At 40.6% G+C, this 13974-nt stretch overlaps 2 protein-coding genes across 2 annotated transcripts in view; one reads left to right on the top strand and one right to left on the bottom strand.

The window, feature by feature from the left end:
- Positions 1-2273: 2273 nt before the first annotated feature.
- On the bottom strand, positions 2274-6733 carry cep57l1 (centrosomal protein 57, like 1). Its single transcript, XM_037087543.1, has 11 exons — positions 6521-6733; positions 5005-5176; positions 4728-4916; positions 4495-4616; positions 4162-4275; positions 3991-4068; positions 3675-3761; positions 3498-3572; positions 3097-3359; positions 2870-3014; positions 2274-2772 (listed from the first exon to the last, which is right to left on the bottom strand). The coding sequence occupies exons 1-11, from the start codon at positions 6539-6541 to the stop codon at positions 2572-2574; spliced, it is 1467 nt and encodes a 488-aa protein (XP_036943438.1). The 5' UTR covers positions 6542-6733; the 3' UTR covers positions 2274-2571.
- Positions 6734-8291: 1558 nt separating this feature from the next.
- sesn1 (sestrin 1) overlaps positions 8292-13974 on the top strand; it is a 62175-nt gene continuing 56492 nt past the window's right edge. Inside the window, exons 1-2 of the mRNA XM_037085884.1 lie at positions 8292-8399; positions 10258-10571. Of these exons, the coding sequence (XP_036941779.1) occupies positions 10293-10571 (279 nt within the window). The 5' untranslated portion in view covers positions 8292-8399; positions 10258-10292. The remainder of the gene's footprint in view (positions 8400-10257; positions 10572-13974) is intronic.

Here is a 13974-nt window from a genome sequence, read left to right as displayed (position 1 = left end):
TGGCTTACACAAACTCATAGCCCTGCGCTGTATTGTCACAGTGTTTCTTGAAGTCGACATACATTATCTTGTACATAACAAAGTTTAATGAGTGGGCTAACATTTGAATTGGTGCTCAGCTGGGTGATGATAAACACTGTATACATAATTTGTTACATCATCTTGATTTTTTACATTATAGTTGTTAATGCTTTCTTAACTTCTTGTGTGATAAAAAAAAAAGCTCTTTAAATATAATTATGAGACCTAGTTATTTATTATTTTTCATTATCTGAGCACAGAGCTAGACTTTGTGAAGTAAGTCATTGAATTAAGGGAACTTGGCATCCTACCATTTTGGATCTGAGCAGTACAACAGGTGTTTGCTTTTGGCCCATGGCCTACAGTTGGTTTCTTGGCCTTGCGAGGGGAAAATGTATTAGGCACCCCTGATCTTAATGTTATTACTCTCTGTTTATGATAGCAATCAACAAATCTCATCAATAACAAAGGCATTATTTCATATAAAATACCGCTAACAGTCTAAAGGTGCCATTGGCAGCTAAAACCACTCTGTTAAAAACAACCCGTTTGTTTTTCCCTGTGTTGTGTTCCTGACAGGACGCACACACAGCTTCCAAGGTCACAGTAAGGTTCTGCTTATGCAGCGAAATCTGTTAGGTCTAAAGGAAATGTAAGAGTGCACGCTCAAGTATCACGGTCCGTTCACTTGACTACATTCTTGGATAAGGTGTGTGCGAACACGATGTGTTTTCTGCAGAGCAGACTGTTATTCTTCCAGTGGCCCACAGTCCCCAGCTGGTACAGTTTCCCAGAACCAAAGAGAGTTTCAGGAGTTTTTTTGGACGGCCGCACCGCAATTTCTCTGTCGTGTGCCCATTAAACCAATCTGTAACCCTGCACTTAGTACAGCGTGTGCTGTTGCTGGACAGATACAGAAGCTTTGCTACTCAAGGACATCTCCTATGACTCTTGGATAGTCAGTTACTTTTCAGCAACCAGGATACTCACCGACTTTGCTCCATGTCAACCTGATTGCAGTCAAATATACTCCTTTTTTAAATTTGACTACACTGTAAATATATGTTCATAAGATAACGAACTAGTAGCCGTTTATAGGCAATCTTTTCACACACCCACAACAACATGCCGTACACAGACTCACATCTCCTCAGCCCTCCTACATACAAGCTCTCAGAGCACACCACTGCTATTCAACCCCGCACAAAAAGATGGGTGTGCAGTCACAAGGTATCAGAGCTGCATGGTCATCATGGAGATGTATGTGGGCATGGAGGGGTCTAACCAGATTGCCGTGTCCAGTCATGCTCTGTAATCTAATATGGAAGCACAGAGAAACAATGCATTAGGTTTAGTGTCTCTCATACACCAGCTAAGGCCATTTAGCCACGCAGTGAACTCCCGAGTCATGCCAAGAATACCAGGACCGACCTAGATAATGAACTGAAAAGGCTAACAATCAGCTGTTTTCTTCTCCCATGACATGGGACGTTGGATGGGCCGGTTAGGGATGTTTTATTTTAACAATCTGTGACTTAAAACTCAAGTGTAGAGCTGGTGGTTTAGGTGGTTGACTTGAGATCAGCTTAATGGTCAAAAATTCTTCCTACTAATCAAAAATGTGGCCTTATAAGATTACAGAAAATTTTTACCAGGGCCTGATAATGAGGAGATAACGCAGGAATGTTATGAGGCAGCTTCACATGTGGTTATTCATCCCATAAACGGTGGCTGAGTCGAAATAAACAAGAGAGCACGGAATTAAAAAAAACCCCAGCCACGCAAGAAATGTCAGACCAGCCTGCAATTAAGACGAGCAATAGTTTTCGTAGTTGAATTTAAGAGAATTGAGATGTTTTGGCTGTGTGCAGCAGCAAAATCTTGTGTCAAAAAGCAGTTCCTCCCAATTGTGCACAGCGATAAAAACCACATCCGTTTGTCCTGTGGTCGGGGCCACATTTACTCAGCTGTCCAGCCAGCTGCTGTAGCTGAGTTCACAAAGCAGTCGCTCCATTTCAATTATAGACTGTTCAAAACAGTAGGAGCTTGATGCTGCACATAACACATGATATGTCTTATTATTATACATGCAGCTGTATGGTGTGTCAGGGGTCAAAGACTTCACATTTGAAAAATTGACATTAGCTGAGCGCTGCCACCTAGTGGCTCTCACTGTGAAGTCCATACAGAGGTGCAGAGTTGGAGAGAAACGTTTGTGTTGGCAGCAGCGACATATGAACAAAAACAGTATGTAGAGTGAATACGTTTATTAAATTCTTTAAATATTAAAAATAGGCTACTCCAGCTTCATTTGAGACTACGGGCCCTCTACCTATGAAGGAAACTCTATGTGCAAGATATCATTGCTTAACAGGTTTGATGAGTAACTCAATCAATCACTTTATCCCCTCTTTTCATTTGCGACTAAAAATGTACAAGAGGCCATTTGAAGAGTTGGGAAAACAGGCTGCAAAGAAACAGAGGGGAGTCTTGTGTTCCAGCCAGCTGTAGTATCAAAGGCCCATACACAGAAAGGTCTTTCAGAGAATCTCATGTTTCCCAGGAGAGGTCGTCTTGTTTCAGGCTGTTTCTGAACTTCTGTGTTTCTCTGAGAAGCTGCAGGTTGTTTTGAGCGGTCCAGCCTTTCTTTGCTTTACACTTAGCCTTAACAGGAGAAGGAACAGGGGGCCTGATCAACTTCTTGGCTGTGTGTTCCTCAGCAGCTGGCTGGTTCTGGGTCAGTTTATGGACCTGTGCAGCAACGAAAGACAGGAAACATGAGTGACCCACACTATCTACACAAGTAGGAACGATGCCTCTGAATTTCACTGAGTGTCGGTCCGCATACCGTCCGCTGGTGTTTGCGGAGCTTGGTGATCTGAGCTCCCTTCTCCTCCATCCTGGCGACCAACCTCTCTAGTTCTCTCTGCAGATCCTGCCTCTGCTCGCGCTCTTGGGTTACATCTATCTGACCCACCAACTCCTGATGCTCACTGAGAAGAAAAATCAATAGATTTAACAACATAACTGAATTTGTGAATGTTAAACAAAACCACTGAAATAAAGCGAACTCACAAGCTCATTTGTCCGAGCTCGTCCTGCAGAGCCAACAGCAGATCAGACAGCGAGCCCAGTGACCGTTCTGCTTGGTCGAGCTCCCCGTCAGCTTTGTAAGAGGTGCTGGAAGGTGGAGAAAAGTCCTTTTGGAGGCTTTTCCTGGCTCCACAAGTAGATTTGTGCAGAGCGCTCATTCTCTCACACAGCTGAGGCTGATGGTGCTTCATCATGTGAAGGATACTTTGTACATTGGCGTGGACTGAGTGGCTTGGGCTCGTCGACTGTGACAGGTAGGAAACAAAAATAAGTCAAGAAAAGCACACAACAATAATAATAATAATAATAATAATAATAATAATAATAATAATGATAATAAGTGTTTTTTGGGAAGGTGCATCAGAGCATCAGAACTGACTTACCGTTCCTGCAACAAAGGGCATTTTGTTGTGCCTTAAGCTGCTTGGTGATGCCAGCTCATTCTGTCTGGAGGTTTTCTGAGGTAGAAGACAGCCGTTAACAAGACGATGTGCAAACACGTATGTTTGTCATTAACTAACTACAGGCGGTTTATTAACTCTGTTAGTCAGAAAGGTTACCTTGGTGGTCTTAGTTTTCTTCTTTAGCTTGGTCTCTTCAGAAGTTGGCACAGACAATCGCAGGTTGATGTCCAGCTCTCTCTGCAGCTGTGGACATTAAAATATCATAGTTACAGTCAGAACAAACTCATTTCTTTTTTCTGTTCCCCTTTCAGGATTCTTTGCTGGCACGCTACCACTATGAGGGACTGGATATAATTTAACTCCAAAACCACAAGGGAACATTTAATAGGAAGATAATGTAATGTTGATATGAAAACTATAAATAAAATTACATTCCTTGCTAAATAGGTACATGTAGCACTTGTGAACTAACCATGTCTGCTTTCTCCTGCACAAGCTGGCGTTCATGTTCCTCTTTCAGTAGTTTTTGCTCCAAAATAGAAAGCTTCGCCTGAAAGCATAATGAGATTGAAATGGTGATTTTATCATTCAGCTTGTGATGATCATTAGTGCTGAGACGATCAATTGGAAAACCGTGATTTACCTCCGCCAAAGCTTGGGTCCTGCTCAATTTGAGACACTCCGATTCAAGTTTCTCCAGCTTCTCCCGCTGAGATTGGCTGTTTGAGCTGCTTGGCCGCTGGTTCTGCAGTGAAGCCTAGTGGGGAGGTAAACAGATATTATACTGTATGGTGGCTTAGCAACATTCATTTATGACACTTACACTACCGAAATGCAAGGAAGTAATGAAACACAGATGGGGAAGGAAGTTAGGATATAAACATCATCTGTTACCCTTTTGTGAGCAATTTGATTTAGAAGAAATTAATATAATATGAAGATGTTTTGTTTCTCTCAGTTTGAGGCCTTTTAATACCTGATCCTCCATGAGAGCGTTCTTCTCCTTCTTAGCATTTTGAACCATCTTCCTCATATAGTCCAGCTGCTTCTCAAGAACCTTACACCTTGCCTCTGCAGACTGCAGCTTTGAGTCGATCGCTGTTGGCATGAATACAGACACAACTATTGCAAACCATTTGAAGAAAAAAACTCTTCATAACACCTGAGAAAATAGTAGCGGGCTCTTTCTTTACTGCCTCCATCACTTACCTTTCTTTTCAGAGTTATCTGTCTCAGGCAGGCTGGCTGCTGGTTGACCAGGCACCATGTAAGATGCTGTGAGCTGCTCACGATTCTGAGCATCGTGGGAGAACTGCTTGTAGCTCTTCTCCGCTTGCTTCCTTTCCAGTTCTAACCGCCTGATTTTCTGCTGGAGGGTCTTCAGCGCATCAACAACAGCTGGAAAACAGGGAAGCATAACCTGGTCATTGTAGCAGGAGGTTGCCATAACAAAAACATTGCATGAGACTAGAAGCTTGTGTCATACCTCTGCTGTCAACATTAGGTTTGGATTGAGATTCCCGTGGACTGTTCATCTCTGCATCCACGCTGATGGATGATTGTGCGGGGAACTCCAGCTGTCTTGGTTTTGGTATTATCCTGTCTGGAGGCTGGTAATAGCTACCGATGTAACTATTTTTGGAGGGTGAGTCTAAAATCTAAAGACAAGAAGAGGTTGCAGTTACAACAAATTATTAGTATATTTATGTTTCGTAGGGGTAAACTGATTATCAGCCCTGGCTAATTATTGGGGATGATAACAATTCCCTTTTCTGTCCCTGGTTTCTGATGATTTTTTTCCAGAGGTGATCGAATGTTTTGGCCCTTTATCCTCCACAGTTAAACATACTCTCTGCAAATTTGGTTGTTTTATGAGTCAGACTATGACTCATGACCAGCATGTTAACAGTTTGGTTTGTTCATGTTTTAATCAGTTGAGAAACATCGCCAAACTCGGGCCGCTGTCCCAAAACCTCAGCTGGAAATGATCATTCATGCATTCATTTCTTCACGACCTGATTACTGCAACTCACTTTTTCCACCTATCTAAGCAAAACTCCCATGAACCATTTACAGGTTTTACAAAATGCAGCTGTAAAACTTTTGACCAAGGTCACTGAAAGATCTCCTGTCTCACCAAGCCGTACGTCTTTACACTGGTTGTCCATACAACTGAGAATTCAGTCCAAGATCATGGTAATCACATTTAGGGCGTTGCATGATGAGGCATCAAGCTACAACAGCTTCTAATGACCTATAACACAAGTAGAACTCTGAAGTCCACTGACCAGGGATGTTAACTGTTCCTCGCACCAGGCTAAAGACAAAAGATGACTGTGCTTTGGAGGAAGTAACTCCTACACTCTGGGACCCTATTTGCACTGAATTCACGTAATGTGGACACAGTTGACACATTTAAAAAAGCGCCTAAATACTCACTTATTGAAACATGCTTTTGATTAACGTGCCTGCTATTTTATATAGCTATGTTTAACCCCTAGCTTGCTGACAGGCTGCTTTAAGCTCTGTTGCTCTGTTTGTGTTTTTCTGCATTTTATTGCTGTGAAGCACTTTATGACGTTCTGCTCTTGAAAGGTGCTATATAAATAAACGTGTTATTGTGAGTATTATTTAAATTGCTGTTGGTTAATTACGCTTAACATTACACTTTCCCCCAGTGACCCAGTTTTCTGCAACAAGTGGGCTGTTGTGCGAATAAGCCCAGTTACGCTCCTAATTTCAAAACTGCTAACGTGTCGCAAACAACAACACAGCGATTTATTTACAGATAACGCCCAGATAAGATGCATTCTTATCAAAAAGCAGCGACGACATCCCTTAGCAACCTCGCTCCCCTGTGTTAAAGCTATATAAACGTAAAAATAGAATAGAAAAGCCTCTTCTTACAACCTAGCAGCTAGCGACAGGTTAGCGAAAGTAAACAACGCTGAAGCTAATGTGTTAGCCACATTCGCAGCTAACGGCTGATGAGCGAGTATTACCTGGTCGTAATGAGTCTCCATTTTGTAACACAGGGGACACTACTCGTTTCAAACGATCATATGCTTCAATATAAGGTAATCAGACTGATTGTGTTGGTTGTAAATAATAATGCTGACTGATTTCTTCGTGCGGCTCAGCTGTTCTGTCACCATGAAGAAGTCCGGACATTTTAAATTTCCCTCCTCTTTGCCGCTCTCGTCACAGAGGTTCCGCCTGCGCACTGTTCTCTCTCCCACCTCCCAGGTCTACAATATGCCAGACGATTCAGTGTTATCTGACAGAAAAACGTACATTTTATAAAGGTTTGGTCACAGAGATACCATTCAAAATAATTAAGATCAAAGGAAAAAAGTTAACATTATTACAATTTCACTAATTTCCCCCCTTCTGCCTGGTCATATTTGACCAGGCTGTAGATTTCATCTCAATACAATTTAAATGTTCAAATATTTTAAATTAATCAATCAGACTACATGTTCCAATACATTTCAATTTGAAGTTTATTATGTGAGCAGGTTATCTTTTTTACATGAAGTGCTTTAAATGTTCATTGTGAGTGTAATACACCTACCCTTTCAGAGAATATGAGCTAATCATCAAATCAATCAAAAATCTATTCTGCATTTTACTTTTTGACTAAAGTTTGATTGAAGTAATCCCAATTAATTCCCACACACTGATTTGTTAAGACATGTATTTAATAATAATAATGATAGAAATAATCATAATAAAACATTTTCATTGGAATTGATTTTGGGAGGATTTGATTACCTGCACCCTAAAAATGCAAGTGGTGTGTGTGTTGTTGTCGACTGATCTTGAGTAAGGTCATCCCCAGTACACTGATATTTATAGTATTTAATAATTTCTAAATGCATTGCTGAAAAACTGACCTTAATATTACACCTTATTTTAAAGAAATGGTGCATGTAAGAGGACACATAATATGTCATATTATTATTAGCCTATATCATATTATTACCACATTGTTAGATGTCATTTTTCTCTACCCACCCAGAATACTGAGGACATGACCTCAGTGGCCTTGATTAACACCTTTTATTTAAAAAATAGCCTCTTATGGTCTTAACCATCATGTGGAGACATGCTGTCTTTCAACTCGATAAAACACTTTTCAGATCTCTGAAGCTATTTTCTGATAGTACCATGTGTTTAGCCTGTAGCTCAATCACCAGTAAACATTTGCACAGCAGCAGTATGCAAATAGTCTGCTCCAGCAAAAAAAAAAAAAAAGCGACGTGCTCACAGTGTGGCAGGTGTGCAGCACTGAGATAGTGAATTTATCAGGGACAAAACATTTGTCTCTAACATCAGAATCCAATTATAACTTCTGTCAGTCAATGTTGACGTGATTATTTGCGTTTAAGTGGCACTGTTAAACGTTTTATTGTGTAGCTTGGCTGTTAAGTTCAATTCAAACGAGGTTAAATGTAACATAACAAATCAAGTGGAAAGGTAGCCCACTCCCCCTTCTTTCTCTCCTCTGTCTGCCTTTCAGTTATTTCTGATAAACAAGAGCGGGGAGGGGGGGCTGATGCCGACGAAATGTATGACGGGAGATGTAGTTCTTCAGAGCTAACCTCCACAGCACCCAACACGCGAAGAGAACTCAACTCCCATAAAACCTTCCCCCGGGAGCTTGGCAACTGGCCTCCGACCAATCATTTATCAGACCGCACACGGTAACGCCTTCGAATGCCTACGGCCTCCTCTCATTGGCCAACGTGTTCTGCCAATCAAATGTTTACTCTCAAATTGCCCCCCTCCTCTCGTTTCTACCCTGGGACTAACGTTGCTGGTCAGTGCTGTGTGAAGGCGTCCCGGAGCAGAAGACCTGCGTCAAAGAATGTGGATAAAGTGAGTATTTGAGAATGACACTTTATGTTTAATGTCCACAGCGAAAGGTTTGCATGTAGGGGTTTTGTTTTCGCCTCGGGTCCTTTGTACTTTACTGGTGTCTTTGTTAACGGGCAGCTTGGAAGCTTTGCCACGGAAAGGAAGGCAGGGAGAGATTGAATGGACCTTTACTAACTGACAAGTTGCGTGTTTGCACATTTTCCAACCATGATATGTCTTACATTTAAAGAAAAAGAGGTTAACCGCAAAGGAAAAGTCGGTAAATATGATTTACAAAGGCAGCAGGAGGGAATAACACTTTAACTGGCAGATTATGATGGCTTGTAAACATCACTATAATAGTCTGCACTTCAGCCGGGGTTTTTCTTTTTTTATTGGGAGATGACACAGACCAAATGTCAGCATAGTCAAGTTTAAATCCCCGCATTCCTGGCGATATTTAGGAGTTACGAAATCAGATACACAATTTGTCAGTCATATTCTACGCATTTTAATGTTTTATCATTGAATTGAAACTCAACCATCACAGAATTTTCGAGACTATTTATACCATGGTGATCAATTGTGATGTCAGCGTTAGGTCATTTTGGGAAGTAGGGTGCTGCAAATTAAGGCTCAACCATTTGGGGGGAAAAAAAGGACAGCTATTGTTATGAGTCATGTTTTATGATTATATTACAGTAAACATCATTTTGTGTTTTTTGCTGGGGTCTGCTCCCTTACATGGGATTTTTTTTTTAGTAGGGCTAAGACTATGTCGTCTTAGATTTAGATGTTATAATGGCCTGATATGGCATAAGTGTTGCCCTCTCCTGGTACAGTAAAGTGATGTCATTATCTTGTAATGCTTCCCTTTACCCACTTTGTCATTACATCCACTTCACTGATGATTATTTATCACAAATCGGTCGGTGTCGAGGCATTTTTGTTGAAAAATATCACATTATTTAATTTTGTGGCCCAGTCATACCATTAATGAGAGCTTTTGAGAAAATTAAAAATATCAGGTTATATATTGTATATCACAATAGAGGTGAAAAATAGTGTGATATTATTTCAAGGACATTTTGCCCATTTGCCCAAAAATAGTATGTAGACAACTCTTCAGCAATACCATGCTGCATTTATAAACAGGCTTTTATCAAAAAACTGCAGCCCCTGTGATTTGAATGTTGTCTTTACTTTGGCCTTTTACAAATCAAAGTAGGACTTAAATTGGATTTAAATAACTATTCACATCTTGATTTTTTGGGGGCATTATCTCTTGGCATGTTATTTTATCCATAAAGAGTTTCTTCTGCAATTTACAGAAAAATCAAATTTGTCACAGTGACAATGTTGAAATATTAACACACGTGTATAGATAGAGAATTTATCCATACTGATCTTGCTTGCTTTTACTGACTGGACATCTTCCAGTTGAGAAATAAACCATGTAAACTCCCTGGTGAACAATCTGTTTAATTGCAATGTGCAGAAAATCACAGTAAACACATTTTTGTACACCAGTTTCTTGCTATTTATTGGCTACAATATGTTATACTGATAGATAGATAGATATATATATATATATATATATATATATATATATATATATATATATATATATATATATATATATATATATATATAAGCTATATATATATATATATATATATATAAGCTATATATATATATATAGATAGATAGATAGATAGATAGATAGATAGATAGATAGATAGATAGATAGATAGATTTATACATGGTTTTACTCTGAATGTTATGTTAGATGCTGTAGAATAATGTTAAATCATTGTGAGGGGTTGTTTTGATGCTGTGATGTAAACATGGAGTGTTTCATGTGTTATTTGTTGTGTAGCCTCTTTTAAGACAGCACAAACGTTAGATCAAAAGATGGAAGTGCAGGAACAGGAGTCTCTGGGGAGATGGGATGGGCTGGCCAGTCGGGATGCCGTCTCCAGGAGCGAAGCCATGGAGAACATCTGCCAGATGGTCATGAGGAAAGTGGAGGCCATCAAGCCAATACCAGTGCCGGTCCCGTTATCCCCGGCCTCTGGGTGCCTTCCCACCAGTGACCTGAACGACATCTTGGCTCACATCCTCATGCTCTCCAAACGGTGTCCCTTCGAAGACGTCAGGGAAGGATGCATGCGGCTTCTACAATCCATCCAGGTAGGATTCATACGGCTTATAACGAGAGCCCGGTGAGCTTTGTGCTCTGTGTTGCATTAATCTGCACCAGGCTGTCACTGGTCCTCCCATACCAGTGCTGCTTATGGTATTGTTCTGCTGCCATCTGCTCCCCTCATCACCTCTTCATAAGCATTGCAAACATTGTGGTTGAGTCAGAGCGACGTCAAGAGCCAATGCAATGTTTTGTCAAGTGGATTACATACAGTGACACGAGGCAGCACGAACTAATTAGCACATAAATACTGCAAGGGTCGAAGCCAAACTTCAGAATAAGATACATGCACAAAGAGGTACATGTCAAGACTTTTACAGGTAGACAGGAAAAATAGATATCTTCACAGATGATTAGACGACATGCACATTTGCACACTTGGCACATGCACATTTGGGCAGCAAAAATGTTGCTGTTCCTCGATCAAATAATAAGCTAATTTAACCCAAGATCACATTGTTAGGGTTTTTAAAAGGCTGCAAATACAGAAATGTCTAATGTATTTTCCATATATGACAAATTTCATAGCTCAAGACTTTTTACAATCAAACAATATAATTTAGCTGATGGTCTCAATGTCTAACAATTAATGTAACAAAAGAAAAAAATGAAGAAAAAGTGCCTTAATCACTTTAATAACAAGCAATCAATAGGTAGCCGACTAAATAATTGAACATGTAATGCTTAAACTTTATTCATACAATTAAGTTATATACACTGTGAATAACTAAGGATTTCAGTCGTGACTGTCAGTGGAGATTATCATACAGCACATAACATATTGATTGATTGATTCTTCCTGAAAAAAAATGTCTTTGCCTCTGTACACTTCATGTCTTTATTATATACATTTTATCTGCACAATTTGCTCGAAGGCTTCTGTTCACCAGCACACAGTGAGTTTAACAGGCAATAAGAACTTTTACACAGCACTTATGTGGGTATTTTCAGAGAGCGAAGACATGTTTACTGAAAATACTCAGTGACGCCCTCCATCATCAACATCGTGCCATTGTGACAGCCAGCATTTCAATTTTTTTAGCTTATCCTATTAAACACAATCAAAATGTTTCTTCATTTCTGTTGGTTGTTTAATTGTTTTTTTTTTTTTTTTGTTTTCACAGTGCTCTTAAAGTGTGACAGTGCACAGGCCTGTTGTTATTTAAATGAAAATGGGTGTAAAATTGCAGCTCACATCACAACGACCAGTGATCTTTCTCGACCATCTGCTCACAGAAACATCACATCCTTCCACCGGTTAAAAATCCATGCCCGTGTGATCAGTATGCCATGCATTTTCTACGTTGTTATTGCAGATGTGGTGGGGTTGTAATCTGGATTCAGGTCACAGCATGTACCTGAATCTGATTCTGTTTTCATGTTGTCAATTCTGTCTGAGCCAGCCTTATTTCCTGATCCCTACTAACACCAGTAAAATCGTTTAGAAGTGGGCAGGAATAAAATGAATGGATATTCACGGCTGTGTTTTTCGATTATTGAGGCTGGAGCTGAAGCACGCAGAATTTATAATATTTTGTCATTGTTTACCTGCCGAGGACAAAATATCAGCTTTATCCCAGCTTTAACGCCATTTTAGCGGTGGCCTTTTCCCCTTAATGAGTCCTCTAATAACAAACAGAACTAAGCCCCGTGCATTTTGAGGGCCTGAGGTGTCGTTCATTCTGGCGAAAATCGACTGTTTGGCAGCTGTATTAATTCCTGTTTGTGCGGAAGTGTTTTTTTGGAAGATGGAGGAGAGAGGCAGAGGGAGATGAGAGAGGGAGAAAGCTGCTTTGTGGATTTAGCAGTGCACCACAGTACACACCGTCTGGTATTTTTGAATTATGCTAAGCTGCATTTCCTGTGGGCTTGCCAAAAGGTGCATTTATGAGCCCAATGTGGCAGCTCATGTCGTTCTGGTCCCATGGTTGAAGAATCCCTTGACCAAAACACGCACACACACGCACACACTGTAGACCCTCGTAGACACTTCACCTTTCTCACATTTCAGCAATGGAAGGGGGTAATGGAGGGGGGCTCAGGCTCAGACAGACCTCTAATTCCAGCAGATCCGCTGATTAAAGACAAAATCTTTGAAAGCACAGACAGTCCTTTCCTCATGACAACCCCCTCTCTTCTACAAGAGGAAGGCCTCCTGCTTGGTGAGAATAATGTCCCCTAATACCGTCATGCCTCGCTACAAATTTGGCGTGGAACAATGTTTTTGGTGCCCTGTTGTGCACACCCAGAGTATATTAATGTACAATTTGTCAACCATGAAAGTAAACCCAATAATGATTTCAGAGAGAAGAAATAGGACCTTGTTGACGGGTACAGTATGTCATAGACAAAATTCCAAATTTCCATGGCACTTATGAGTTGAATATGAAGAGCCTCACACATTCAAAGAAATAAATGCGAAAGCATAATGGCACTCTTTAACTCATTTAACAAAATATATGTATCCCCTCAATCCCACGCATTTACTTAAAGGACTGACTTCCTGCACAAAATGTCACATTGTCAGCCATGCTCAGACAACAAAAAATTATTAATAGTAAATGCTACAGCATCTATGTGAAGAGCATAGTGAGAACACTGGTGATATTATAGTTTTTTCATCATTTCTGGTTGGCCACATTGAACCTTATGGCAGGACAACTTTGTGTCCTCCCTGTGCTAAACAACTTCCAGGTCAGGAGTAACTTCTTAACTACCTGTTGCTTTCCTGGCAACTTTGTTCTGACAACAAGATATCAATACTTTTCTGTGGGCTGAGTTAGCCAGCTGTTTCTTCCCTTTTCCAGTCTTTGTGCCAAGCTAAGCTAACAGGCTGCTGGCTGTCCGGTCTAACTGTCAGTGTGCTGATACATGTTAGTAATTGGATAGTTTACTGCGCACAAAACACCAGGATATACTTAGAAATAAATATGCACTTTTTCCTCCTGGTAGCATTCTTTTCCCAGATCAAGGGTTGGGTTGAGGAACCCAAGTGATAAAATCAACATCCAGAAACATGTCTCGTCATAGCACCAGAGAGGGGTTTAAGTCTCAGGCCTAACAGTTGCCTCATTCACCATTTTCATGCAATCTGACTCGTTGCTTGTTTTTCGAGGCGCCCTGTGAATGTGCGGAACATGCTGTGATCACAGATAAAGAAATAGCATCCAACGTTTGCTGTATTATGTTGCCCCAGTATTGCGAGTCCAGGGGGTTAAAGGTTACGGGGTCGCTGCTGAAAATAGGGTCCTGTATGTGCTCTGGGAGGGGTTGAGTTCCCATACGCCATCCCTGTGTCAGGGTCTTGTAGGGTGAAATACATGGGTCAAAATCACTTATGCAATCTTGCACGTGTGGAGAACATATGCACACACCGTCAGAGGATCGTCC

This window comes from Acanthopagrus latus, chromosome 22, assembly GCF_904848185.1.
Source record: "Acanthopagrus latus isolate v.2019 chromosome 22, fAcaLat1.1, whole genome shotgun sequence".
In the NCBI taxonomy this organism is placed as follows: Eukaryota; Metazoa; Chordata; class Actinopteri; order Spariformes; family Sparidae; genus Acanthopagrus; species Acanthopagrus latus.
Note: the sequence above shows the minus strand (reverse complement) of the source record. Positions and strands in the feature narration are given on the sequence as shown.

Coding starts and splice junctions, on each gene's coding strand:
- cep57l1 (XM_037087543.1), bottom strand. CDS start 6,541: ATGGAGACTCATTACGACCAG. Junction 4,917..5,004: donor ACCTAATGTTGACAGCAGAG/GTATGACACAAG, acceptor CCTGTTTTCCAG/CTGTTGTTGATGCGCTGAAG. Junction 4,069..4,161: donor GGACCCAAGCTTTGGCGGAG/GTAAATCACGGT, acceptor TTATGCTTTCAG/GCGAAGCTTTCTATTTTGGA.